The sequence below is a fragment of the Hemiscyllium ocellatum genome, chromosome 10 (genome assembly GCF_020745735.1).
Source record: "Hemiscyllium ocellatum isolate sHemOce1 chromosome 10, sHemOce1.pat.X.cur, whole genome shotgun sequence".
Lineage (NCBI taxonomy): Eukaryota > Metazoa > Chordata > Chondrichthyes > Orectolobiformes > Hemiscylliidae > Hemiscyllium > Hemiscyllium ocellatum.
Genome location: NC_083410.1, coordinates 49737691 through 49765352, shown reverse-complemented (window position 1 = coordinate 49765352; position 27662 = coordinate 49737691). Strand labels below are relative to the sequence as shown.

The 27662-nt window shown below is 41.8% G+C and overlaps 1 protein-coding gene across 8 annotated transcripts in view; it reads left to right on the top strand.

Moving 5' to 3' along the window:
• lpgat1 (lysophosphatidylglycerol acyltransferase 1) overlaps positions 1-27662 on the top strand; it is a 133838-nt gene that overhangs the window by 45287 nt on the left and 60889 nt on the right. For all 8 annotated transcript variants that reach the window (XM_060831490.1, XM_060831491.1, XM_060831489.1 and 5 more), the window contains one exon: positions 12589-12856. In XM_060831490.1, the coding sequence (XP_060687473.1) occupies positions 12589-12856 (268 nt within the window). The remainder of the gene's footprint in view (positions 1-12588; positions 12857-27662) is intronic.

Here is a 27662-nt window from a genome sequence, read left to right as displayed (position 1 = left end):
ACATCTTGAATACTGTATGTAGATTTGGTCTCCTTATTTAGGGAGAATGCAAGTATGTTGGAGATGGCTTGGAGGTGGTTTACTAGTTTGATGCTTGGACAGACCAGTTCAGCATAAAAGGGAAGATTAAACAGACAGGGCTTCTTTTCAGTGGAGTTCAGAAGATGGGTGACCTCCTACCAGCTGCAAATTCTCCTCCAAGGGTAACTAGGAATGGGCAATAAATGCTGGCTAGTCAGCAATGCCCACATCCCAAAAATAATTTTTTAAAAACTTGATTAAGTACATAAAGGGTGTTGTTCTAAAATTAGTGGTTATCCTTTTAGGACAAAGATAAAAATTTGTTTTCTGAGAGTTGTGCATCTTTGGAATACTCTGCCTTAAGCACATTCAATTAGACTATCTCCACCATTTGAGCCAGAGGTAGATGAATTCTTGTTAGACAACGGAATCAAAAGAGGTAGATGGAAATATTGAATTTGGAATGCCAATAGATCAGACATGATCTTATTGAATGCAGAGCAGGCTGAAGGGACCTGATGGCCCTAATTCGTATGTGTGCATACATAAATTACTAAATAGGCAGGGCAGGTCTAGAAAGTGATTTAATCAAGTACACCGTATCTTTGGCTTTATTGATAGGAACATAGAATACAAGTGCAGTGAGGTGCTGGACCTGTATAAGACATCTGCCAGAGATCAGCTGGAGTAATGTGTACTGATTTGGGCACCGCACTTCAGGAAGGATGTGAACATGTTAGAGTAAGTGCAGAAGAGGTTTATAAGGATAGTTCCAAGGATAAGAAACTTCAGTTACAAACATGCATTGGAGAAGTTGTGATTATTTTCCTTGGAGAGGATAAGCTAAAACGAAATTCGATTGAAATTTTCAAATCATGACTGGTCTGTACAGAGTAGATGCGAATAAACTGTTCTTGCTTGATAAAAGGGTTGCACTTAGTGATTTCCAAAAGTAGTAGGAGTTGTCCATTCATTCCATCAAGCCTGCTTTGGCATTTAATACATGGTTGATTGAACACTTAGTGCAGGTAAAAGGCATTACCTCCATAACCCTTTGTCATTCATATTTAGAAATCTATCAATCTCTACCTTTTTTATATGTTCTCAAAGACTGAACTTCAGTAGCTTTTTGTGGTAGAGAATTCCAATAACTTTCATCCCTTTAAATAAAACAAATTATTTACTCGTTCCTAAGTGGCATCCCCATTTTTAAATTGATGCATTGCCGATCCACAAAATTGTGTAACTTTGTCTGTTTACCTTGGTAAAATGTCAAGTGCTAGGCTATAGCATCTTTACTAATGGCTGCTGCCATGTTCCTTTGTGACAACTTACTTAGCCTATAGTCTCCTGTGTTCTATCTCCCTCCCCCTTTAAGGGAGTCACCTTTGCTATTTTTCACATCAAGGAACCATGCTGAATCAACCTACGCACTGGAAGCTATAGTGGCAACATTTGCAAAGTTTTCCTTACTGACGTCTGTAAGTTACAGCCAAAACTGAGAGCCATTCTACAAACCAGTCAAGCAACAGCCTGACGTTGTCTTTAAAGTACAATTCTGTGAATATGACTATGTCTCAGACACTGCCCTCACCATCGCTGGGTGGGAGACTTCCATCCCTATCACCAGGGGTTGCTCCTCAAGTTTGTAACTGCTAGCCTGGGTTTGCAGTTGTTGGAGAGGGAACCAGTAAAAGAGAAAAGTGACTTGTGTTGAAGACTTGTGCTGCAGAGCTTGGAACAGCTTACCCCTAGCTAATGTGGAAAGATGCCAGATGTCCTGTACAGAAGATGGATGACACATTTAACTTGGCTAGTTACCACCCTATCGTTCTTCTGTGTCTCATCAATGTTTTTGAACATGCTTTCATACCTCACTAGCAAAGGAACAACCTGCACTGACACTCCGTTTGGGTTCCATAAGGCCTATTCAGCTGTCTTTGTTACAGGCTTGTTCCAAACATGGACAAAAGAACTGAACTCCAGAGGGGAGGTGCGAATGTCTGGCCTTGACAGAAAAACAACATTTAGCAGAATATGACATCAAGAAACTCTAGCAAAACTGAGTTGATTGGAGTCAAGGGAATTTTCTCAGTGTCTGCATCATGTATAGTGTGTTTTGTAGGTCAGTCATCTTGGCTCCAGGAAATCACTGCAAGAGGTTATAGAACGTAGAACAGTATTGTGCAGAACAGGCCCTTCGGCCCTCGATGTTGCGCTGACCTGTGAACTAATCTAAGCCTCATCCTTCTACACTATCCCATCATCACCCACGTGCTTATCCAAGGAATGTTTAAATCTCCCGAATGTGAATGAGTTAACTACATTGGCAGGCAGCATCCAACGAGCAGCGAAATCGACGTTTTGGGCAAAAGCTCTTCATCAGGAATAAAGGCCTTCATCAGCCTGACCACCCTGGCCGACCCATTGTCTCAGCATGCTCCTGCCCCACTGAAAATACAGAACCTCATCACCTCAGGAGATCTCCCACCCACAGCTTCCAACCTCATAGACTGGGAACCCCGCACTGCCCGGTTCTACCTTCTTCCCAAGATCCACAAGCCTGGCCGACCCATTGTCTCAGCATGCTCCTGCCCCACTGAACTCATCTCTACCTACCTCGACACTGTCCTATCCTCCCTAGTCTAGGAACTCTCAACATACGTTCGAGACACCACCCACGCCCTCCACCTCCTTCAAGACTTCCGTTTCCCCGGCCCACAATGCCTCATCTTCACCATGGATATCCAATACCTTTACACCTCCATCTGCCATGACCAGGGCCTCCAAGCCCTCCGTTTTTTCCTCTCCCTACGTCCCCAACAGTACCCTTCCATCGACACACTCCTTCGTTTGGCCGAACTGGTCCTCACCCTTAACAATTTCTCCTTTGAATCCTCCCACTTCCTCCAGACCAAAGGGGTAGCCATGAGCACACATATGGGCCCCAGCTATGCCTGTCTCTTTGTTGGCTACGTAGAACAGTCGATCTTCCGTAATTACACCGGCACCACTCCCCACCTCTTCCTCTGCTACATTGATGACTGCATTGGCGCCACCTCGTGCTCCTGTGAGGAGGTTGAGCAATTCATCAACTTCACCAACACATTCCACCCTGACCTTAAATTTACCTGGACCATCTCTGACACCTCCCTCCCCTTCCTGGACCTCTCCATCTCCATTAATGATGACCGACTTGACACTGACATTTTTCACAAACCCACCGACTTCCACAGCTACCTGGATTACACCTCTTCCCACCCTATCTCTTGCAAAAATGCCATCCCGTATTCCCAATTCCTCCGCCTCTGCCGTATCTGCTCCCAGGAGGACCAGTTCCACCATAGAACACACCAGATGGCCTCCTTCTTTAGAGACCGCAATTTCCTTTCCCACGTGGTTAAAGATGCCCTCCAACGCATCTCGTCCACATCCCGCACCTCCGCCCTCAGACCACACCCCTCCAACCGTAACAAGGACAGAACGCCCCTGGTGCTCACCTTCCACCCTACCAACCTTCGCATAAACCAAATCATTCGCCGACATTTCCGCCAGCTCCAAAAAGACCCCACCACCAGGGATATATTTCCCTCCCCAACCCTTTCCGCCTTCTGCAAAGACCGTTCCCTCCGTGACTACCTGGTCAGGTCCACGCTCCCCTACGACCCACCCTCCCATCCTGGCACTTTCCCCTGCCACCGCAGGAACTGTAAAACCGGTGCCCACACCTCCTCCCTCACCTCTATCCAAGGCCCTAAAGGAGCCTTCCACATCCATCAAAGTTCTACCTGCACATCCACTAATATCATTTATTGTATCCGTTGCTCCCGATGCAGTCTCCTCTACATTGGGGAGACTGGGCGCCTCCTAGCAGAGTGCTTTAGGGAACATCTCCGAGATACCCGCACCAATCAACCACACCGCCCCGTGGCCCCACATTTCAACTCCTCCTCCCATTCTGCCAAGGACATGGAGGTCCTGGCCTCCTTCACCGCCGCTCCCTCACCACCAGACGCCTGGAGGAAGAATGCCTCATCTTCCGCCTCGGAACACTTCAACCCCAGGGCATCAATGTGGACTTCAACAGCTTCCTCATTTCCCCTTCCCCCACCTCATCCTAGTTTTAAACTTCCAGCTCAGCACTATCACCATGACTTGTCCGGACTTGTCCAACCTGCCTATCTTCTTTTCCACCTATCCACTCCACCCTCTCCTCCCTGAACTATCACCTTCATCTCCTCCCCCACTCACCCATTGTACTCTATGCTACTCTCTCCCCACACCCCACTCTCCTCTAGCTTATCTCTCCACGCTTCAGGCTCACTGCCTTTATTCCTGATGAAGGGCTTTTGCCCGAAACGTCGATTTCGCTGCTCGTTGGATGCTGCCTGAACTGCTGTGCTCTTCCAGCACCACTGATCCAGAATCTGGTTTCCAACATCTGCAGTCATTGTTTTTACCTAACTACATTGGCAAGCAGGGCATTCCAAGCCCTTATCACTGAGTAAAGAACCTGACATCTGTCTTAAATCTATCACCCATCAATTTGTAGTTATGCACCCTCATACAAGCTGACGTTATCATCCTTGGAAAAAGACTTTCACTGTCTACCCTATTTAATCCTCTGATCATGTTGTATGTCTCTATCAAATCTCCTCTTAGCTGCCTTCTTTCCAATGAGAACAGACCCAAGTCACTCAGCCTTTCCTTGTAAGACCTTCGCTTCAGACCAGGCAATATCCTGGTAAATCTCCTCTGCAATTTTTCCAATGCTTCCACGTCCTTCCTGTAATGGGGTGACCAGAACTGTACACAATATTCCAAGTGTGCCCCCACTAGCGTTTTGTATAGTTGCAGCATGACATTACGGCTCCAGAATGCAATCCCTCCACCAATAAAAGCTAACACACCGTATGCCTTCTTAACAGCACTATCAACCTGGGTGGCAACTTTCAAGGATCTATGTACATGGACTCCAAGATCCTTCTTCACATCCACACTGCCAAGAATCTTCATTGACCCAGTATTCTGCCTTCCTGTTACTCTTTGCAGATTGAATCACCTCTCAATAATCTGCATTGAACTCCATTTGCTACCTCTTAGCCCAATTCTCAGTTTATCCAAGTCCTCCTGCAACCTGTAACATTCTTCCACACTGTCCACTGCTTCACCGCCTTTAGTGTCATCTGCAAACTTACTAACTCATCCACCTATGCCTGCATCTAAGTCATTTATAAAAATGACAAACTGCAGTGGTTCCAAAACAGATCCTTGTGGCACAGCGCTGGTAACCATATTCCAGGCTGAATATTTTCCATCAACCACCACTTGCTGCCTTCTTACAGAAAGCCAGTTTCTAATCCACAATGCTAGATCACCCTCCTTCCCATGCCTCTTCATTTTCTCCAACAGTTTACCACGTGGAACCTTATCAAAGACTTTACTGAAATCCATGTACAACACGTCAACTGCCGTATCCTCATCCACATGCTTGGTCACCTTCTCAAAAAAACTCAGTGAGGTTTGAGACATGACCTGCATTTGATGAAACTATGTTGACTATTTGTAATCAAATTGTTGCTTGTTAGATGATTATAAATCCTATCTCTTATTATTCTTCCCAAAACTTTTCCTACAACAGACGTAAGGCTCACTGGTCTGTAATTACCTGAGTCATTTCTACTGCCCTTCTTGAACAAGGGCTGAAAATGTGTTGCTGGTTAAAGCGCAGCAGGTCAGGCAGCATCCAAGGAACAGGAAATTTGACTTTTCGGGCAAAAGCCCTTCATCAGGAATGGTTCCTGATGAAGGGCTTTTGCCCGAAACGTCGAATTTCCTGTTCCTTGGATGCTGCCTGACCTGCTGTGCTTTAACCAGCAACACATTTTCAGCTCTGATCTCCAGCATCTGCAGACCTCACTTTTTTCTTGAACGAGGGCACAACATTTGCAATCTTCCAGTCTTTTGGTACTAAATTTTTCGACAATGACGACTCAAAGATGAAAGCCGAAGGCTCCAACACCACCTCCCTAGCTTCCCAGAGAATCCTCGGATAAATCCTATCTGGCCTGGGGACTTGTCTACTTTTACTCCTACTAGAATTGATAACACCTCTTCCTTACTAACCTCAATCCTAATAGTCTAATATCTCATATCTCGTTCTTCTCCTTTTCCTGGGGGAAACTGATAAGAAATATTCGTTCAGCACCTCTCCGATCTCCACATGGTCCACACACAACTCCCCACTTCTGTCTTTGACTGGCTCTATTCCAACCAGTCATCCTTTTATTTCTGACATACTTATAGAAAGCTTTAGGGTTCTCCTTTATTCTACCTGCTAAAGACTGCTCCTGTCCCCTCTTTGCTCTTAACTCTCTTTTTTTAAAATCGTTCCTAGCTAATCTGTAACTCTCTATCGCCTCATCGGAACCATCTTGTCTCATCTTCACATAAGCCTCCTCCTTTTGCTTAACAAGAGATGCAATTTCTGTAGTAAACCATGGTTCCCTTACCTTATCACTTCCTCCCTGCCTAACAGGGACACATCTATCAAGGACACGCAACATCTGTTCCTTAAACCAGCTCCACATCTCGATTGTCCCCATCCCCTGCATTTTGCTACTCCATTCTATGCATCCTAAGTCTTGCCTAAACGCATTATAATTGCCCTTGCCCTATCAATCACTCTCTTCCCCTGTGGAATGTACCTATCTCTTTCCATCGTTCAACTAAACGTAACCGAATTCTGGTTACTTTATCCAAAGTGCTCACCTTACCACTAAATTAAACACCTGGCCTGGTCATTACCATCTATAGTGTGGCCTCCCTTCTTGTCGACGCTTCAACATACTGTGTCAGGAAACACTCCTGCACACATTGGATAAAAACTGATCCATCCGATGTACTAAAGTTTTAACATTTCCAGACAATGTTGGGAAGTTGAAGTCCCCCACAATGACCACCTTGTTCTTTTCACTCCTACCCAGAATCGTTTTGCCGATCCTGTCCTTCACATCCCTGGAACTCTGCGGAGGCCTATGTTTTTCAAAAAAAAACTCACAGCAGTGTGACCTCTCCTCTCCTGTTTCTAACCTCCGCCCATACTACCTCAGTAGACGAGTCCTCGTCATATGTTCTTTTAGCCACCATTAAACTGTCCTTGACTAACAACGCCACACCTCCCCCTCTTTTACCGCCTACCCTGTTTTTAATGAAAGATCTAAACCCTGGAACCTGCAATAGTCATTTCTGACCATGCTCTATTCCATGTCTCCGAAATTGCTACAACATAGAAGTCCCAGGTACCTATCTATGCAGTAAACTCACCTACCTTATTTTGGATACTTCTGGTGTTGAAGTAGATGGTTCAGACCAACTTCATACCAGCTTGCTGTCTGTTAGCACATTCCTGTGACCTTAATCCTGTCCATGCCTCCCTATTCTCATCCTCCTGTGCACTGGAACCACACCTCAGGTTCCTATCCCCCTGCTAAGCTAGTTTAAACCCACCTGAATAGCACCAGCAAATTTTCCACTCGGGATATTATTACCTCTCTGGTTCAAGTGAAGACCGTCCTGCTTGTAGAGGTCTCAGCAGCCCCAGAATGAGCCCCAATTATCCATGTACCTGAAACCTTCCCTCCTGCAGCCATGTGTTCAGATGATATTTCTCCCTGTTCCTTGCCCTGCTATCACATGGCATGGGTAACAAACCAGAGATAACAACTCTGTTTTCGCTCTCCGCTTCCACCCTAGCTCCCAGAAATCCTGCCTTACTTCCTTATCCCTCTTTCTACCCTTAGTAAGTAGTTTCTGCACCACCACCATCACCACCAAATCAGTATCCAAAATGGTATACTTGTTTTCCAGGGGAACGACCACAGGGGATCCCTGCAAGATTTTCAAGGTACTGTCCCAGACCCAACCATCTTCAGTTGCTTCGTCACTGACCTTCCCTCCATGTCAGAAGTGGGGATGTTTGTTGTTGATTGTCGTCTCAGCACAATTTGTGACTGCACTGAAAATTAAACAGGATTTATCCATTTGCAGCAAGATTTGGAGAAAATGGAGGTTTGGGCAGATAAATGATAAGTAACTTTTGTGCCACACAAGTGTCAGGCAATGACCATTTCCAACAACAGAATGTAACCATCAACCCTTGATATTTAATGGCATTATCACTATCAATAACCTGGGGAGGGCTTACAATTGACCAGAAAATGAACTGTACCATTCACATAAGTACTGTGACTACAAGATCAGGTCGAGATCATAAATTCTGCAGCATTTAACTTGCCTTCAGTTTTACCAATACATGTCCATCCTTTCCAATGCACACGTCAGGAGTGTGATGGGATACTCTCCACTTACCTGGCTAAGTGCAACTGCCAACAACACAAGCTTTACACCATCCAAGATGAAGCAGCTGCTTGGTTGGCAAACCAGTCAACACCTTCAACGTTCTCTTTCTTCACCTGTGACGCTCAGTAGCTATATTATTTGCAAATGTACGGCAGTGACTCTCCAAAGCTCCTTTAATTCTATTTTCCAAACTTGAAACTCTCCTACCAACAAGGACAAGGGCAGCAGATTCAAGGAACAACAACACCTACAAGTTCCCTCCCAAGTCACACCATCTGACTTTGAACTATAATATCCTTCCTCCCATATTGCTGGGCCAAAACCCCATGAACAAGTTTGAAAAGAAGGTACTGGTGACTTGTTAGTCCACAGCTTCAGCAGTTTGTTCAGTACTGATTGAAAATATTTAACATTCTTATTAGTAATTATTTAAATTTTAAAAATTTCAGTACCATGTATTCTTTAAAAATTCCTGAACTTTATCAATTTACAAAATTATATTTTTACTGCAACTTTTTCATGTTTCTTATTCCCTCACAGTCACTATCCCTTTCTGATCAAAATCTATTATGCCAAATGGGTCTTCTCTTATCTTTGTCAGTTTTCAGCTAGGTGAAAAGTTGTTTTTTTTTCCCTTCCACACTCACCTTGCATCATCTTCATGGTTAGGTTCTTTGGTGTGGGGACTATAGAACTAATGTTCCCTGATTTTGACTCCCAGTTGTGGTCCCTTTAGTTGAAGGAAGAGTCCACTGATACAAACATCCATTGTCTGATCTGATTAGTACCCAGCAAGTATTATTGGGCCTCACATAGATTTAACATTGGTGTCAACTGCTTCAATACAGTTTTGGAAAGCAAAGGTAATGCTTGTCTTCTGAACTGTTTCCTTAAACTGATTCCTTCTTTATCCTTCCCCATTACATATTGTAGCAAACATGAGGTTCTCTTGGACAACTTTGTCAATAAAATTCAGATTGACTGCTAACCCATCACTTCTGCTTCCCCTTGTAGTCTATATCACCATGCCAACCTTTCCCCAGAGCAATCCTACCCAAAATCTTAAGGTCTTTTTTCCCAATTTCTCAGTCTGCTAGTTCTCATCAAATGCTCTTTCAGTTCATGTCAGAGATTCAGCTCCAGTTCCTGCTAGGTTGTTGGCCACTCAACCTCTGTACTGGGCTTATACTAGTTAGCATTGTAGGTTATTTTGAAATTTGAGCCACCAATTTCCTTTTTTTAAATTACCATATATCCTTCTACTGTATAAGCAATCCCCATCTCGAACCTTTTTCTCAATGAAGCCCTCAAATGTGTTGTCTCTAATTCCTGCCCATCTGTCATTTCATGCACTTTCCATGTTTGAATCTCCAGTCACCCTAAAAATTGTCCCCCATTTACAAAGCACAATTAAGGATTATGATAGAATGCTCCTTACTTACCCAGATGAGTACAGCTGCAACAATACTCCAGTTTTACACCATCCAAGATGAAGCAGCTTGCTTGTTTGGCACCACATCTACAAGTATTTAGTCCTTTCACCATTGAAGCTTAGTAGCAGTATATACTGTGCAGAGATTCACCAAGGTCCGTAGAACCTTCCAAACCCGTAACCACTACCATCTAGAATGATGAGGGCAGCAGACCCCTCTGAACACCACCACATGTAAGCCATTATCATCGCGACTTGGAAATATGTTACCGTTCATTCAATGTCACCAAATGGACTGCAGAGATTCCAGAAGACCACTCACTGCCATCTTTTCAAAGGCAATTAGGGCGAGACAACAACATCCAAACTCCATGAAAGAATTTTGTTAAAATTGTGTTTCTATCTCTCCTGCAGCACCAAAACATTGCTACAAGTAACAGCCTCTGTAATTGACTGGACGATGATATATTTTCGTTTCTCCTTTCTGCATCACTTAACATCATAGAATATTCATACCATTCTCAAAACCACCTCAACATCTCTGTGGTCAGGCTTTTTTACTGGTTTTCCAGCCTTTACTGATATTAACTCTGGTACATTAAAGCTTCAGATAATCCAAATAATTGTTTAAGGCCCTTGCCACAAGCTGCAAACCATGATTCCATTTCTCTTCCTTTATGCAGTTTTGGCTGAAACAGATAATTCAGAATCTACCTATTTAACTCCAATTTGTGTATCTGACCTTGCATTCCATCTATTATGGATACCATTAACATCCCCTATTAACATTGGTCACCTATAGTGAGCAGCTCATTCTTCCTTCTATCTAAATTGTTGCTACCTATGGCATATTCCATGTCATTCCTATCTCTCAACATCACCATTTAAAATGTATAGCCATTTTTAAAAACTGTTAATTCATTGCCCCTCCTTTTCTGTAGCTTCCTCAATCCAACAACTCAGTTCAATTTTTTTCCTTTTGTTTAGGAGTGGGGAAAAATGAGAATTGAGATTTAAGTGAAGTGAATTACCTCCCGGGATCTGTTTAGGATTGCTCCATTTCTAAATTGTTATTGTAAGTGCAATCATCTGTTATGAAGTTGAAGGCATGTACTGTACCTTTTTAAGAGAGAGTGAATGCTGCTCTGAACTGAGATATTACAAGCACCTGTGTATGTGACTATATGGTAGTCCCAGAGTGTACGGGAAAATTGAAAATAAGTAATATTTGACTGAAATGGATACCTGAGTTTTGATTGCTGTTTTGACAACAATTCGAATTTAACTAATAAGTTTAAATTATGCCCCATGATACCAAAACCCAATAGAGTTTGGTTAGATTTTGGCAAAATGGTAAATTCAATGAAACAATCCAATGTTTGGATGATATAAAATATGTGCATCCTGAAAATTGGCCAGAGAACAACTGCCATGGAGGAAGAAACTTGTGAAAAGCTAATTACCCATCTCAAGTCTTACTTTCAAAGAAATTATAAAAACACACTCTACGAAAAGGTACCTTTTCATATGAAACCTACTTGTAGTAAAAAGAAAGGAGACAACCCAGGCAAATCAGCAGCCAGAAGATTGAAGACAGAAGAATACGGCGACTGTGTGGTTTTGAAATTATGTTGATATAATTTTAGTAAATTTCTCATTGGAACATCTATATTGTTATAGAGTTGTGGGCAGGTAGTAAGCAGTTAAGAGAAAGGGAAGAGCTTAGAGTTGTGAATAGTTATTGTTTAATGTTCACTTTTAGAGTTGAAAATTTAAATCCATGTTGTTTTCTTTAAATTGTGGAATTTGGGAGTTCTCGGTCACTCATATTTAACAGACAGCAAGGTGAGGTTTTGAGTGTGTTTGGTTTACTTAACAAAGGGATTCACCTCTGTGTGTTGTAACACATCAAATTTATTGACTATATTGAATTAACAGGGAGAAGTCAAATCTGAATAGAAACTAAGAGTCTATAAAATAAGCTAGCTAAAGTAAGTAACAGATGAAATTCACTGAAACTGTTGTGAAATGTTGTCGATGCAGAGAAAAATAGTTGGCATAAATATTCTATGTATGTTCTGAAAATAGTTGAATGCAAGTAAGAGATTGGTTGACTTATCATTCAACAGAAGTCAAAAAGTTGACTTCTAGATTTAAGTACAAAAATTGGGGATGCCATACTAAAACAGTTCGGCTCACTAGTCAGACCACAGTTTTGAGTGTTGTTGCAGTTTTAATCAATAAGGAGAATCATGGAGGTGGTGTGCAGAAGAACCAAGAAGGTTATTTCAACCTTTCAAAACATTAGCCTTTTGAGCAAATATTCAAGATTTTGGAGTCCTGAATGGAATCAATTACTAAAGGATATTGTCAGTGAAATAGAAGTGCAATGGTGTTGAGCAAGTATGAACATTAAGTTAAATTGTAACAAAGACAAAGGAGGGCATTGGTTCAAACAAGGAATGGGTAATTTTAAGACTATATCAAGAGTATCCTGACGTCAGTGATCAACAGAAAGGTTCTTTAGATTATTTAGTCAATATAAAACCTTGGATTTAATTTGAATGGTATGGAAATTTTAGGATTGTTTTGTGGAAGGTTAATGGACTTGCTATCTATATTTACATTGTGATCGTATCACTGCATATTTGCTGGTATTGAGAAATCTGAATTTTTTTTAAGAGGATAAAAGTAATCTTTATGCAGAGCCAAATTGCAATGTCAGTCAACTCTGTCTACTGTAAACAATTACATTTTTATACTTTATTTTTCAGGGTAAAGCTCATCGTGACCAGCAGCTGATTCTTCTCAGAAAACATTTAGAAAAATACTATAGAAGTCGGGATCGGAAGTGGATTGTTTTGTTTCCTGAAGGAGGTTTCCTGAGAAAGAGGCGAGAAACCAGCCAGTCATTTGCAAAAAAAAACAACTTGCCATTTCTAAAACACGTAACTCTACCACGGCAGGGGGCCACTGAAGTTATCCTGCAAACACTTTGTGCACAGCATGAAAATGGAGCTGTTGGCGATGCTAATGGAGCAGGTAGGTTTCAGTCTGATGCCAGTAGCCACTGAAAACTTGCTCTTTGGCTGGTGGCTGGATTCATGACATTTAACGTGAGCAAGTGCGAGGTCTTGCACTTTGGCAAAAAGAATAAAAGCATAGACTACTTTCTAAATGGTGAGAAAATTAGTAAAGCCAAAGCACAAAGGGATCTGGGAGTGCTAGTCGAGGATTCTCTAAAGGTAAACATGCAAGTTGAGTCCGTGATTAAGAAAGCAAATGCAATGTTGTCTCTTATCTCAAGAGGGTTGGAATATAAAAGCAGAGATGTGCTACTGAGACTCTATAAAGCTCTGGTTAGGCCCCATTTGGAGTACTGTGTCCAGTTTTGGTCCCCACACCTCAGGAAGGACATACTGACACTGGAACGTGTCCAGTGGAGATTCACACGGATGATCCCTGGAATGGCAGGTCTAACATATGAAGAACGGCTCAGGATACTGGGATTGTATTCGTTGGAGTTTAGAAGATTATGGGGAGACTTAATAGAGACGTACAAGATAATACATGGCTTGGAAAAGGTGGACGCTAGGAAATTGTTTCCGTTAGGTGAGGAGACCAGGACCCGTGGACACAGCCTTAGAATTAGAGGGGGTCAATTCAGAACAGAAATGCGGAGACATTTCTTCAGCCAGAGGGTGGTGGGCCTGTGGAATTCATTGCAGTTGAGGCCGGGACGCTAAATGTCTTCAAGGCCGAGATTGATAGATTCTTGTTGTCTTGAGGAATTAAGGGCTATGGGGAGAACGCTGGTAAGTGGAGTTGAAATGCCAATCAGCCATGATTGAATGGCGGAGTGGACTCGATGGCCTTACTTCCACTCCTATGTCTTATGGTCTTATGGTCTTAGTATTTGCAGAAATTTCAGAGTAGTATATCATGGTGAAGTTAATAATTTCTTGTTTGGTTAGAAAACTTGCAAAGGTAGCTGCTTGTCATCTGGGAGCCAAAGAGACATTTTTCTTTCAAATTTTTAAGTACATTTCAGCCCTATTGTGTAACTCATGGGAATTTCTTGAGTGGGTTAAATACATGGTACTTTCCTGTACAGTTGAGAGGAAATGTGATCCTTTACCCTCTAATGTTACCACTTTGTATATGGGGTGACCTGAAGTAGGCAGGTAATGCACCTTTTAAAGGCAACACTGGTAGACAACCCTTTATTGAAATCCAAACAGCTCCAAAATCCAAAGGGTTTATTTGTGATGTTTTTATCTCATTAACAAGATTGTTTGTATGATGTGCAAACGGTTAACCCAACTCCACATCTACTTATGCATGTCACTTATGCGACGTGGAACGGGGAGCTTGGCCCAGCACTGGCAGGCCTCAATTTTGTCTCCGGGCCCGTTTTACTTCCAGTGAGCCTGCTGTTCGGTAAGATTTTTTAAAATGTCACAATTGAACTGTAACTTATTCCGAAATTCGAAACATTCCAAATTCTGAAAACCAGCTGGTCCCAAGTGTTTTGGATAAGGGATTGTGTACCTGGACCAAAGAGTGCAAGGATTCAGACTTCAATTCTCCCATTCCACTGTGATCCTAGATTGAATTATATTGCCTGCAGAGATGTGCACAATGACAGGAACCGTTGTACAGGGTGTAGATCAGCAAAAGTGGTTGACTGAGGTATAGACCAGAGTTTTCAGTCATCTTGGCATAAATACAAACCTAAGGCAGACATTGCAATAGAAAACTGAGACTATTTGGCATTTCAAGTTATAATTTTTTTATTTTAAAACGAACAAACGAGTAATCTATTTTTCCTATTGCCAGCCACAGTTATTAAAAATTGATTGATTGATGCATTTCTCGAACTCAAGTTTCAATTCAGACTAATGGGTGAAATGTAGTTTTCATTTCATCCAGTTGTAAGAATCATTTTTGAAATTGTCATTTTTGTTATCTATTTATTTGTTCTTGTGATAGCGGTAAGGCTATATCCATCCTGTTACCTAGTTTCTTGGGGCCAGTTAATTGAGTTCTGTGAAAGATGCATGGTCCCTGATAACCTTTCACCTCTTCTTATCGAGTATCCATCTACTTCAGTCTTAAAAATACTCAAAGTACAAGCATCTGCTTAAGAATAGCCACTTAACAAATATTAACTTGTAAGCCTGTCAGGCCTACAAAGCATTCTAACATGCAAAATGTATGAAATAAGAGAAGTCCATTTGTAGTAAATACCAGTGTTGCTAAATCAGCATTGTCCAAAGTGAGAGTCTCCAGACAGGTATTATGCATTGCAAACCAGCACTATTCAGTTGTCCACAGCTTACCAGATGCCGAACAGCCCAACACATTTGCCTGTAATGACCACTGGAAAAGGGTTTTTTTCATTGGCAGAGTCATGTATGCTTCCATCAGCTTCAAAACCAAGGACTGTGCAGCATTATGCTTGTACAATTTGCTTTAAATATTAAGTTGTACCTCTTTTTGCGGGCATGCTGCAATGCCACTTAATATAGAATTTCAGAGTACAAGCACTCTGATATTTACCTTGTGCAGAAACACCGATCTCCTCAGCAGCAATCATAAAGTGGATCAATTGCTTATATACACTACTGGAGTTATGTCTTAAGTTTCTTGTTTCTTTACTTCTGCATCACGCTTTTTTTTTTGTTCCATCCCCTCTACCCTTGCCAAAAATTGCTAATTGTTTCTGTTCTCCATTTGAAGGTGTCTAAATTCATCAATAATGGGAAGTCCTTCTTTAATTAGTTTCATCCTTTTTCACTTGAGTTGCCTGAAATGTTTTGCTCCCACAAGTATATAGAATATCAATAACTGGAACTTTGCAAATGAGCTGAACTCCATATTGAGTGAAAACAGCTCACGTTCATTTCAGGATGTAAAACTGGCACACAGTGTAAACAATGTTAAAAATCACAACACCAGGTTATAGTCCAACAGGTTTAATTGGAAGCACACTAGCTTTCGGAGCAACGCTCCTTCAGCAGGTCAATCAGGTGTCAATCACCTGATGAAGGAGCGTCGCTCCGAAAGCTAGTGTGCTTCCAATTAAACCTGTTGGACTATAACCTGGTGTTGTGATTTCTTTAACTTTGTACACCCCAGTCCAACACCGACTTCTCCAAATCAAGTGTAAACAATGGTATTGTTTATAAAATGCAGATTGAAGCATACAATTTTTTGCCATTTTCTTGGGAGGAGAAATTTTAACTTTTTCAAAAGAGCATTGTTCAAGTCTTAAAGACAGAAGCAAATAACAGTGCCATAGGGGCATACACGAATAGATAGTTATTATAGCTCATCGAATATTTTGCTATTCATCTCCAAGCTGGCAAAGTCCTGTTCACACATACTTGCTGTTTACATTACTTCCTGATTCAGATATGTTATTACACACCTCTAGAGCAGGTGGGACTTGAACGCAGAATTCTTACCTCAGAGACCAGGATACTACCACTGTGCCACAAGCACCCTCTCTGACTTGTGTATCCCAATTCCCTGGCCACTTCCTCTGGGTGTTTTAAACCATGTGGGCCTAAATTCAGGAGTACCTTCTCTGAACCAATTTGTTTCTTCCCCCTTGCTCTGCTGCTTTAAGAGGATCTTTGAAATGTTATTTGTATCTTTTCTTGCCAAACATGAGTGCAAGTTTTTGTTGTCTTACACTTCTGTGGAGCACATTTTTCATAATTCAAACAGTAAAAAGTGAGGTCTGCAGATGCTGGAGATCAGAGCTGAAAATGTGTTGCTGGTCAAAGCACAGCAGGTCATTCCTGATGAAGGCCTTTGGCCCAAAACGTCGAATTTCCTGTTCCTTGGATGCTGCCTGACCTGCTGTGCTTTGACCAGCAACACATTTTCAGCCATAATTCAAACAGTTTCTAGATTCTGGTTCCTAGACCTTTTTGCCTCATTTTCAAGCAACAGGCTTTATATGGTCTCAGCTGAAATATTTTGGGGATCTTGAAAACATGTTGAGTGGCACAGCTTACTCATTCCCTCAATCTCTCATTCTCCTTTCCCCACCCTCTTCCCCGGGGCATTGGGTGACAGAATCATAGAATCTCTACGGTACAGAAAGAGGCCATTGAGACCATCCAATCTCTGAAGAGCATCCCACACTGATATAGCCACCCAACCCCAGAACTCACATTAACCATTGCTCATCCACCTAACCTGCGCATCTTTTGACTGTGGGAGGGAAGCAGGGCACCCAGCAGAAACTCATGTGGACACAGGGACAACATGCATACTGCACACAGTCACCTAAGATTGGAATCAAACTCTGATCCCTGGTACTGTGAGGTCGTAGTGCTAACTACTGAGCCACCATGCTACCACAAAGTCTGGTGGGTAGGAATGTGAGGGGCATGGAGTAGGAGTCAAGAGTGAGCTTCCATGGACCTTTAAGCAATATTGGAAGCTGGTCTGCTGTGATGGAATACAGAGATTGATCTACTTCTGCAGTTTTTCTCGCATAAGATCATTAGACTTGGGAGCAGGCATAGGCTGTTCATCCCATTGAGTCTACTCTGCTATTTGGCTGATTTGATAACCCTCAACTCTGCTTTCTTGCCTTTATCCCAAAACCCTTGATTTCTTTGAATATATTAAATGACCCAGCGTCAATAGTTTTCTATGGTTTAAAAAAAATTCCACCAATTCATCTCCCTCTAAGATTGCTTCTCATCTCTGAACTAAATGGGAGAGTCCTTATTCTGAGAATATGCCTCTAGTTATACACTCTCCGTCGATGGAAAATCACTTTTCCGCATCTATCCTGTCACACCCCTTAAGAATCTTGCATGTTTCAAAAAGGTTGCCTGTCATCTAAATTCCTACAACTACAGGCCCAACCTGTTGTACCACCTTGTAAGAGACTCCTTTCATATAAGTATCAGCCTAGTGAACCATTATTGGGCAGCACAGCATTCCAGTTGTGGTTTAACTTGCATAGTTTTAGCAAAACCTCCCTAATTTTATACTCCATTCCAGTTTTAAAATTTCAGCATTGCATTTCTATTACAATATATTTCATTACACTTTCAGAACCAACTCTAAAATAGCTTGGTCTTTGGTTGGATTCACAACATAGTATTCAGGACAATTTCCGAGAACAATATCACTGTTTTCTTCCACAACTTCCTCTGCCAATTTTACTATCCCAATTTACATAATGTTTAATGATGACAATTTATTTTTATTTCTTTGCCTTTTTATTTCTTAGCTATACTCCAATGGAGTCTACAGCTTCCAATCTGAGATTTCTTACTATCATTCTATTTCCATCCCATTACCAACAAAGCCAGTCTATCACACTTCCCTTTCTTTCTGTCATTTCAAAAAATCTCAGTCCTGAATATTTAATTCCTAGCTTTGATCTCCTTGCAACCATTTCTCCATTCATCTTATTCTGAATGTTACACGTATTCAATTAAAGAGTCATTCATTTTGCCTTTTACAACTTGTTCCCTTTTGACTTTACTTATTGCCATTTTTCTATGTTTGTGTTCTTTATCCCTTCCTGTCCTACTCTGGAATTGTCATCCAAATGGCTGTCCTGTAATGCTGCCATATCTTATGGTACTCCTCATGAACAGCATCATGGCCTGCAAAATGCACTGCAGACCCAAATGCTGTGCAGAAAGATAAAATTCATAGTTGTTCTAGGTCAGTGTGCATTTTTGTGCACAAAAGTGAAAGGTGGGATTTTCCTAAACCCACAGACTGTCTGTCTGGCCCCATGTATTATTCTAAATTTTATGTTCACTCCCATTGAGGCCAATATTCTAAGGTGCAACACCCAGAATTACCCATCTTTCTGAAAGTGAGATCTACGCAGGATGTTTGTGTAGCTGAGGTATACCTTTGCCCCTAGATATAAAGTCCAGCATTCCATCAGCCTTTGGGATTATTTTATTTGCCAGTTGATGTCAATTTAATGATCTATGTACTTTGACCCATGGATCTCTGCCTCCATTATTTATATCTTTACACTATTATAAAGTTTAAAGGCTGACTCTGATTTTTACCTCCTCTGGATTATTAGCTGATGAGGTGTCAATTCTTACGAACGATATGATTTTTGTTATTAAGGAGGATATAATGATAAATGAATAAAGAGATATCTTGGGTTGGAAAGTAAAATGTAGATGTAATCTAATATTTGTAGAACCATTGGGATGTGGAAAGGTCTGGAACGGATCATTGTATGGCACTTGTATGCAAATACAGACAGACATGATTGTTATTACAGCTCACTTGCACAAAATTGGGGCCAGAAAGAAAATAAGGATACAACAAATTACAGTCTGATGCAAGTTAACAAATTGTGTTGGATGCAGTTCAATGGTAGAAAAACTGAAGTAGACAATTTTTGGAGGATGGAGATGAGAAATAGGTAAACAAAATACCTTGAAATATTAAGGCTCTTGACTGATTGTAGGCACACAAGTGGCAGCTTTGACAGTACGTGTATTTTTATATTATCAAGAAATAGGAAAAGTCTTGAAGTTCTAATCAATGAAATGCTTCAACCAATTTGCACACAACAAGCTTTGTCCGTTTGTTCACAGTAAAAACAGCAAAGAATGACTAAAAAAAATTAATAAGGAGAGGAAAAGTAAAGTATGAGAGAAATTTGTCCAGAAATATAGCCAGGTAATTTAAAATGTTCTATAAATATTTTTAAATAAACACAATCAGTATTGGTCCTGTAAAAGGCACAGCTGGAGAACTAATAATGAAGATTAAGGAGATGGCTGATGAATTGAAGAGGTCTTGCATTGGTCTTCACTATGGAGGAACAAATAAATACCTTTTTTAGATGTAGCAATAAATCAGGAAGTGGAAGGGAAGAAGAAAACACAAGAAATTCATCTTCACTAAGGTCTATTCTACCTGTAACTCCAGACCAGAGCAATATGGTCAACTCTTAACTGCCCCTGAAATCGCAAACAAGTTAATTTAGTTTGAAATGATTAGATGTTGGGCAACAAAAACATATTGCTATTGATACATTGTGTTTTTAATTTTCAACAAATCCATTGATTTGGGAATGGTTCCATTAAGATGGAAGCTATTGAACATAACTCTTTTATTCAAAAAGAGACAGAAAACTGGAAAATATAGGCCAGTTAGCAACTGTCATGGGAAAATGTTAGCAACAATTATTAAAAAGGTTGTTGCAGGACACTTGAATAAGCTCAAGGTAATCAGGTATAATCAGCATGTTTTGTTTTTGAAAGACAGATCCTGTCTGAACAATTCTTTGACTTCCTTTGAGGAGGTGACATGTCATGGTTGTGCCGTATAGAAACAGGCCTTTGGCCCACCATGTCTGTGTTGACGAGCAAACGCCAAACTGCACTAACCCCATTTACCTACATTTGGTCCATAGCTTACTATACCCTTGCATTTTACATACTAATCCAGATGTTTCTTAAATATTGCTGGAATACCTGCCTCCACTACCCATAAGGCAGCATGTTCCATATATCTATCACCCTCTGAGTGGAAAAAAAACTTTCTCGGATCTCCTCTCCATTTGCTCCCCACTTTAAAACTTCTGTCTTCGGATCTTAGATACATCTGCCATGGGAAGAAATTCTCATGATCTACTCTTATCGATGCCTTTCAATTTTGTGTACCTCAATCAGATTCATCCTAAGTCTTGTCTGCTCTAAAGGAAACAAACCTAGCCTATTCAATCTTCCCTCATAATTGAGACTTTTCATCCCAGGCAACATCCAGGGACCAGCTTTCCATATGGGATCTTGTCAAAGGCCTTATTGAAGTCCAGATAAATCACATCAACTGCACTACCCTCATCAATATCTTTAGTCACTTTTTTGAAACAGGTCAATTAAATTAGTCAGACAGGATCTCCCTGTAACAAATCTGTACTGACTGTCCTTGATTAATCCCTGTCTTCCAAGTGTTGATTAATCCTGTCCTTCAGAATATTTTCCAATAATTTCCCTACCACTGATGTTGGAGTAACTGGTCTGTCATTACCTGCCCTACCTCTACTGCTGTTTTTGAGCAAAAAACCACATTGGCTATCCTCCATTCATCTGGCAGTTTGCCAGTGGCCAGTGAAGTTTAAATATATCTGTCGTAGCCCCAACAATCTCCACCCTTGCCTTTCACAGTAACTTGGAATACATCTCACCAGAATTTATATACCTGTGTGCATGCTAAAACATCTAATACCTCCTCCTTATTAATCTTAACATGTTCCAAAATCACTCCTTCCAACAAAAATCCTCTGAAGAGAGGTGAGAAGTGTTAATTTAATATCTCCACCATATCCACTGGCTCCATGCACAGGTTGCCCTTTGGTTCATAGGTTATCCCACTCTTTCAGTGGTTATCCTCTTACTCTTAATATATTTGGACTATTCCTCGATCCCATTTGCCAAAGATATTTCATGGCCCCCCTTTGCCCTCCTAATTTCTTTTTTAAGCAGCCTTCGACCCTTTAAACGTTTGAACAGCCTCTCCTGCTGAATCTGACATACGCTTCCTCCTTTTTCTTTGTAAAACTCTCCATACCTCTTGACATCCAGGCCCTGGACTTGCTGCCTTTGCCCTTCACTCGTAGAGGTACGTGTTGGTCCTGAATTAATTCCCACCGTACTACCTGTAAAAGAGCCCCATTTTCAAAATGTAGACTTACCTGCAAGTAGCTGCTGCCAGTCTATCTTTGCCAGCCCTATCTAATGATCTTGAAATCCACCTGCCCCCAGTTTAGACACCTAACTCCGATGTTATCCTTATCCTTTTCCATAATGACTTTGAAACTTAGAGTGATGGTCACTATCCTCAAAATGCTCACATGCTGGTACTTCAACCACTTGACCAGCATCATTTGCTGGGTTATGTCTCGCACTGCCCCAACTCTAGTAGGACTATCTGCAGACTAATACAAAAAGATCTCCTGGATGCACTCAAAAAAACTTCATCCAATCTAGTCCTTTCACACTAAAGCTAACCCAACTAAAGCAAAGTTGAAGTTAAAAATCAAATTAAGAACTGAGCAATTAAACAAACAGATGTTATCTAGGCAGTGTATTTAACTGCATGATGTAGAAGCTAGTGGACACTGTTCCAGTTCATCGTTACCATATGTGTTGTAATTGTTGATTGCTTGACAAACTCTGACTCAGGGTTGATGAGCTGGAGTCTGAGTTTTGAACAGTGACACACTAGGGAGGGGGACAATTACCTGAACACTGTTTCAAGAGGCAGTCACACTCATTTAATTAGCTACTACGAATTTGGAGTGTGTGACTAAGAGCAAGATAGATAGAGGAGTCCATGAGGTAGTACTGAAGGAGCCTCAAACCTTGAGTTTGTCTATCAAGTTTAGAGATTATTGCTCTCTGTGGATTAGTGTGAGGCTGGAGAATGAGCAAACTGACCATAGCTTCATGGTTTTAAGGAGCTGTACAGGAGGGGAGGGATCAAAGAGAAATATTGTTGAAATGGGGGATAATAGGCAGTCAGGGGAATTGACACTGTTCTCTCAGGCTAGGATCGCTAGAGTCCAAAGACTGTGTTGCCCCACCTGGTGCCTTGGTTTAGGACATCTCATCTGGGCTACAGAGGAACTTGGAGCAGGAGGAGAAAGAACCAGTTGTCATGGTCCACGAAGTTACCAATGATATAGGTAGAAAGAGGAAAAAAAGGTTTTGCTGAGGGAATATGAAAGGCTAGGTGCTAAATTTTAAAAATGTACCAAAAGGGTAGTACCAGATTACTACCTGCACCACAAGCTAACTGGCACAAAGTCAATAAGATTAAAGAGAGAAATGCCTTGTTCAAAGTTTGTGGGCAAAACTGGTCTGTAGTCATGGGATATTGGCACCAGTTTTTGGGAAGGAGAGAGATGTTCCAATAGGATGGGCTCCACCTGAATCATGCTGGAACCAGAGTCTGGTGAATAGCATAACTATGGCTGTGGATAGTGCTTTAAATTTTTCCTTAATTTTCCATACAACTGAAACTACCATACCCCACATTAGTTTAAAGTGGGGGCAGGCTCTGCAGAGGTTATTAAAGTTTTATAATAAGTAATAGGACAGAGAGTAGGATGGTGGGGGGAGGAGGAGGGTGACGCGTGGGGTCAGTCAATACACAATACAGGACTGAGGGTGTTGTAATTAAGTGCACATAATATAAAAAAACAAGGTCAATGAATTTGAGTGCAAATTTAAAATCTGATTGAAGATTTGTAGCTCGGGTATCCGTTGTTGTGGTTCTGCTCGCCGAGCTGGAAGTTTTTGCTGCAAACGTTTCGTTCCCTGGCTAGGGAACATCATCAGTGCTGTTGGAGCCTCGTGTGAAGCGCTGCTTTGATGTTTCTTCCGGTATTTATATTGGTTTGTTCTTGCCGCTTCCGGGTGTCAGTTTCCGCTGCAGTGATTTGTATGTGGGGACCAGGTCGATGTGTCTGTTGATGGATGTTCTTGCCGTTTCCGGGTGTCAGTTTCAGCTGTAGTGGTTTGTATATGGTGTCCAGGTCAATGTGTCTGTTGATGGAGTTTGGGGATGAATGCCATGCTTCTAGGAATTCTCTGGCTGTTCTCTGTCTGGCTTGTCCTATGATAGTGGTGTTTTCCCAGTCAAATTCATGTTGCTGGTTGTCTGAGTGTATGGCTACTAGAGATAGCTGGTCGTGTCGTTTTGTGGCTAGCTGATGTTCATGGATGCGGATTGTTAGCTGTCTTCCTGTTTGTCCTATATAGTGTTTTGTGCAGTCCTTGCATGGTATTTTGTAAACTACGTTAGTTTGGCTCATGCTGGGTATTGGGTCCTTTGTTCTAGTGAGTTGTTGTCTGAGCGTGGATGTTGGCTTGTGTGCTGTTATGAGTCCTAAGGGTCGCAGTAATCTGGCTGTCAGTTCTGAGACGCTCCTGACATATGGTAGAGTGGCTAGTCCTTTTGGTTGTGGCATGTCCTCGTTCCTCGTCTATCTCTTAGGCATCTGGTGATAATGAACTACAACAAAAACTGAAACACCTAGTCAGCGGATCCAAACACTCCATACAATCAGCACAGGAATTCTTGGACGTCATCAGGAATACACACATAGACAAAGAAGAAACCATGGTATCATTCGACGTGACGGCACTGTTCACTTCAATTGACAAAACCCTAGCCAGAGAAACAATAGCCAACCTACTGGACATACATAACACAACACAGGAGGCCGAACCTATCAACAAGGACGGCATACTTAAACTACTGGACCTGTGCCTCACCACACACTTTACATTCAACAATCAGATATATGAACAAATCAACGGAACACCCATGGGATCACCAATCTCGGGACTCATAGCAGAGGCAGTTATGCAAAGGTTAGAACATACAGCCATACCACAAATCCAACCCAAACTCTGGATCAGATATGTTGATGACACCTTTGTAATCATCAAAAACACATAGAAAAAACACACTGAATCATCAACGCCACACTCACAGGAATCCGATTCACACGAGAAGAGGAAAGGGATAGCCAACTCCCATTCCTAGACGTGTTAGTAGAGAGAACACCCAACGGAGAATTCACCACAAGGGTACACAGGAAACCAACACACACAGACCAAGTCTTAAACTATGAAAGTAACCACCCCAACACACACAAACGAAGCTGCATCAGGACACTATTCAAAAGGGCCACAACACACTGCAGTACACCAGAACTGCAAAAAGAGGAAGAGGAACATCTATACAAGGTATTCGCCAAAAACGGATACCCACGCAACTTTATCACCAGATGCCTAAGAGATAGACGAGGAACGAGGACATGCCACAACCAAAAGGACTAGCCACTCTACCATATGTCAGGAGCGTCTCAGAACTGACAGCCAGACTACTGCGACCCTTAGGACTCATAACAGCACACAAGCCAACATCCACGCTCGGACAACAACTCACTAGAACAAAGGACCCAATACCCAGCATGAGCCAAACTAACGTAGTTTACAAAATACCATGCAAGGACTGCACAAAACACTATATAGGACAAACAGGAAGACAGCTAACAATCCGCATCCATGAACATCAACTAGCCACAAAACGACACGACCAGCTATCTCTAGTAGCCATACACTCGGACAACCAGCAACATGAATTTGACTGGGAAAACACCACTATCATAGGACAAGCCAGACAGAACAGCCAGAGAATTCCTAGAAGCATGGCATTCATCCCCAAACTCCATCAACAGACACATTGACCTGGACACCATATACAAACCACTACAGCTGAAACTGACACCCGGAAACGGCAAGAACATCCATCAACAGACACATCGACCTGGACCCCACATACAAATCACTGCAGCTGAAACTGACACCCGGAAGCTGCAAGAACAAACCAATATAAATACCGGAAGAAACATCAAAGCAGCGCTTCACACGAGGCTCCAACAGCACTGATGATGTTCCCTAGCCAGGGAACGAAACGTTTGCAGCAAAAACTTCCAGCTCGGCGAGCAGAACCACAACAATGAGTGCAAATTGAAATTGGCACTTATGTTGTTGAGAGTATCATGAAACGTGCTTCAGGCAGATCATACCTGGAACTAAATATCCAGGGGTGTATACCCAATCAAAAGGAGAGGCAGATGAGCAGAGGGGGTGGGGTTGCCTTGTCCTAAGAAATGAAATTAAGTGGAAAGCCATATGAGTCAGAAGGCATAGATTCTGTGTGGGTAGAGTTGAGGAACTCTAAGGCATCAAAGGAAAATTGATCTGATGAGAGTTGTGTATAGGCTCCTGGCAGTAGTCTGGATATGGGAAGGAAATATATCAGGAAGTGGAAAAGCAATGAAAGGGAGGCACTATTACAATAATCATGTGGGCTTCAGTGTGCAGGTGGACTGGGAAAATCAAGTTGGTAGCAGATTTCATGAAAAGGAATTTGTGGAAAGTCTCAGATGGTTTTTAGAACGATTTGTGGTAAAGCCCACTAGGAAGTAGGCAGTTCTGGATTTGATGCTTAATGAGGGAGATTTGTTTAGGGAGCTTAAGGAGAAGGAACCCTTTTGGGAACAGTGTCCACAATAGAATGTGCCCTTTGATTTGAGGTGTTACGGCATTACAATTGAGTGAAGGTAACTACAAAGACATGAGAGAGGAGCTGGCCAGATTTGAGAAAGAGGAGCATAGCAGTGAAGATAGTGAAGCAACAGTGGCAGAAGTTTCTAAGGTGTAATTTGTGTGGCACAACAGAAATTCATGCCAAAACAAATACTAAGGGGAGGATCCGACAACCACGGCTGGCAAGGGAAGTTAGAAAACATAAAAGCAAAAGAAAAAGCATACAATGCAGTGAAGCTTAGTGGGAATGCAGAGGATTGGGAAGCCTTTAAAAACCGTACAGGATAACTTAAAAAAAATGAGGGGAGAAGATTAAATATGAGAATAAGCTAACTAGTAATTTAAAAGAAGATTGTAAGAGTTCTTTTCGGTACCTGAAAGGTAAGAAAGTCCAGAGTGGATATTAGTCTGCTGGAAAATGAGGCTGAAAAAGTAGTAATGGGGAACAAAGAAGTGGTGGAAGAACTGAATAAGTGTTTTGCATCAGATTCACAATGGAAGACACCAGCCACATACCAGAGCTGGAAGAGTCAAGGGGGCAAAAATGTTTGTGGTGATCATCACTGAGGAGAAGATGCTGGGGAAGCTGAAAGGTTTGAAGGTGGATAAGTCACCCAGATCAGGTGGACTACACCCCAAATTTCCAAAGCTGATAGCTGAAGAGATTGTGAAGGCATTAGTTGGAATCTTTCAGGAAACGGGGGAAAATGACTAATGTAACACACCTGTTTAAGAAGAGAGGAAGGCAAAAGACAGGAGACTATAGGCTGGTTAGTCTGGCCTCCATAGTTGGTCAGATTTTAGAGTCCGCGAATAAAGATGAAATTGCAGAGTCCTTAGCCTTGCAGGATAAAACAGGGTTGAGTCAGCACAGCTTCGTCAAGGGGAGGTTATGCCTCTTAAATCTGTTAGAATTCTTTTGAGGTAATGAGCTAGTGGATATGGTGTATTTGGATTTCCAGAAGGCCTTTGATATGGTGCCACACAGGAAGCTGCTAAATAAGATAAGAGCCATGGTGTTAGGGGCAAGATACGCGCATGGATAGAAGATTGGCTGACTGGCAGAAGGCGCAGAATTGGGATAAGGGGGTCTTTTTCAAGATGGCAGCCTGTGACTAGTGAAGTTGTGTAAGGGTTCATGTTGAGACCACAAATATTCATGTTATACATTAATAATCTGGACGAAGGAGCTAAGGGCATTGTTGCTGAATTTGCAAATGAGGCAAAGGTGGAAGGACAGGTAGTGTTGAAGAAGCAGGGTGGCTGCAGAAAGACTTGGACAGGCTAGGAGAGTGGGCAAAGAAATGGCTTATGTAATACAATGTGTGAAAGTGATATTATGCACTTCGGTAGGAAGAATAGAGGTGTAGACCGTTTTCTAAATGGGAAATTACTTTGGAAATTTAAAGCACAAAGAGACATGGGAGTCCCTGATCAGGATTTTCTTAAGGTTAATGTGCAGGTTCAGTTGGAAGTTAAGAAGGCAATTGCAATTCATCAATGATGCAATGATGTTTAGGCCAAAAGGATCAAAAAAATAATTTTCTACCATTTCAGACAACTCCAGCAGAACAGCATGACCGAACAAATCTTCCCCTCCCTCCCTCCTCCTCCTGTCTGCATTTCGCAGAAGTCGTTCCCTCTGGGGCACTGAGGAGGTTTTGAATTAGTGGATTACTCCTTGCTGCTCGCATGGACAC